The sequence below is a fragment of the Vigna angularis genome, chromosome 3 (genome assembly GCF_016808095.1).
Source record: "Vigna angularis cultivar LongXiaoDou No.4 chromosome 3, ASM1680809v1, whole genome shotgun sequence".
NCBI lineage: Eukaryota > Viridiplantae > Streptophyta > Magnoliopsida > Fabales > Fabaceae > Vigna > Vigna angularis.
In genome coordinates, this window is record NC_068972.1 from 11,394,383 (window position 1) to 11,396,882 (window position 2,500).

Below are 2,500 nucleotides of genomic sequence, written 5' to 3' on the forward strand. Positions count from 1 at the left end.
TCGTCCGAATAGTGAGCGTTCGTCCTTGAGTTGCAAGGAGCGTTCCTCCAAACAGAGAGTGAGCGTTCGTCCGAATAGTTGGCGTTCGTCCGAATAGTTGGCGTCGTCCGAATAGTTGGCGTTCGTCCGAATAGTTGGCGTTCGTCCGAATAGTTGAGCGTTCGTCCTTAATTGCATGTGGAGCGTTCGTCCAAACAGTGAGTGAGCGTTCGTCCAAATAGTGTCCAGTGAATAGTGCTCGTCCAAATAGTATTTTACAATTATGTTGAATTTTAATTTCCTTTGCTTTTGGATTGAATTATGTGTACCAATGTTTGGAATATTATCTATGACATGAATTATGTGAATGTATGAAATATGTTGGAATTGTTGGATAATATGGTGGTTTATGAGGCACATGGTTCCAAAGAAATATCATGATTTTTAAATGGTGGGATTGAATCGGAAATTAAGATCTCTCGGTGGGATCGGTTACTGTATAGAATGAATGTAAGAGGCTTCCATATGGGGGGTTATCCCTACACTCCAACGGTCTTTCATTCTCACTTAGAGAGGATTGACGCGTGTGGTGGGAGTAGAGGGAGGTCCCAGGTAGACGCTATCACTGGAGGTCTATTCCGCGGTAACGACTAACCTTGTGTATGGTCGGGTGAAACCCCTCGGCAATGGCTTTGCAAAGCAGTAGGGACCATCACAAGTGCACAACCCGCCCCAGCTCTACATACATTCTAGTCCGACGAGTCGGTTTATAAAGTAACAAGTCGGGGTATAAAGTAATAAGTATTGTAATGTTAGTCTACCTTGTTTGAATGACTTTTGCATGTCGTGTAAGTAGGTGAATTGTGGTTTAGTGAGTATGCTCTAATTGTTCTTTGATACGAATCTATGTATGATTAAATGATTTACCTATGCCATATGTATAACATGTTTCTATATCTAGCTCACCCTTGCATTTTTCTTGTTATGTGCTGTTTGGGTATTTTTTTTCTTTGGCGATGATCATCTACTTGGATGGGAGCAGATGTTGTCGAAGAGGTCCCTTGGAGCAAGAGCTGGAGGTTGCTGATGTTGCGGAGTAGTCTTCTTAGAATTTCCCATCTGAACACGTCTAGTGTTCAACTCTTTAAACTATTTAAGTTTGAATTTCCGTTTTCTTTTATTTCTGGATGACTGTAATTTCACATTTTATTACACGTCATACTCCGACTGTTCTCTATATTTGGATGTTAACATCTTTAATATATAATATTGGCTATTATATAGATGGGATGTTACATTAATGGTATCAGAGCAGTTCTTCCTTAGAAACCTGTAGGTTGTGGGTGTGATTCGTTTATGTTTGTGTGCTCTGGTTTCGTGTTGGGAGTTGTGTTGGTTAAGTTGGACTGATAGTCTTTCTTTCTGAACAGAAGATGGCATCAAGATCTCCTCCTCCCTCCGATGTCGATCCGTCTGACTCTAATCAGATGTTGAATGCTGTGCTTCAGGCGTTGCAACAACAAAATGTTACACTAGTTCAGCAGAATTCCATAGCCTTGCAGAATCTGGAAGCTGCAAGAGTGTCTGCTGAGAACGCCAGAGCGTCGGCCGATACCACCCAAAGGCAGTTCTTGGATGTGATGACTAGTGGCAGGATTCCCACCGGTCCTTCTTTTTCGGCTGCTCCAACTCAAGAATGGAGTTTGGAAAATTTCTTGCAGCATCATCCCGCCAAGTTTGATGGCAAGTGCTCACCAGATGAAGCCGATCAGTGGCTTCGTGATATGGAGAGAGTCTACAACGCCAAGAGGTGTCCTGATGAAAACAGGTTGTCCTATACTGAGTATCTATTGACTGGAGGGGCAAGCCACTGGTGGAGCAGTGCACGGATGATCTTAGAGGGAACTGGAACCCCTATCACATGGGACTTATTTAAGAAGAAGTTCTATAAGGAATACTTCCCTGACACTCTTAGATATGCTAAGGAAGTGGAGTTTTTGGAGCTAGTGCAGGGAAATATGTCGGTATCTGAGTATACTGATCGTTTCAAACATCTTCTTAGATTTAACACCATGAACATGAAAGTGGATGAAGAGTGGCAATGTCGCAAGTTTTGAAAACGGGTTGCGCGGTGACATCAAGCTCCTGGTGAGAGGTCACCGTCTGAGGGAGTTTCCAGCTCTTGTGGAGATGGCTAGGGATATGGAGAAGACGAAGAGAGAAGCTGAGGGATACCCGAGTCGTCAGGTCCAGCCACTGAGGGTTGGGGGACCAGCCATGTCTAGAGGCGGGTCCAGTTTCAGGATGACACCATACTCCAGATCTTCTTCTTCTCGTAGTTCCGGAAGATCTTCTCAGCCTTCTGTACAGCCAAGCCAGTCGTCATCTTTGAGTAACGTGAGATGCTATGAATGTGGCGGTCCGCACTACTTGTCTTCATGTCCCCATAGGACTAATTTTCGGAGGTGCAACCGATGCCACAAGGAGGGCCACTATGAACGTGATTGCCCTATGGGTAGGA

The 2,500-nt window shown here is 44.2% G+C and overlaps 1 protein-coding gene across 1 annotated transcript in view; it reads left to right on the top strand.

Moving 5' to 3' along the window:
* Positions 1-1,412: 1,412 nt before the first annotated feature.
* The window catches only part of LOC128195792 (uncharacterized), a 1,893-nt gene continuing 805 nt past the window's right edge, over positions 1,413-2,500 (top strand). Inside the window, exons 1-2 of the mRNA XM_052874464.1 lie at positions 1,413-2,003; positions 2,065-2,500. The exon at positions 2,065-2,500 is cut by the window's right edge and continues 111 nt beyond it. Coding sequence (XP_052730424.1) covers positions 1,413-2,003; positions 2,065-2,500 — 1,027 coding nt within the window. The remainder of the gene's footprint in view (positions 2,004-2,064) is intronic.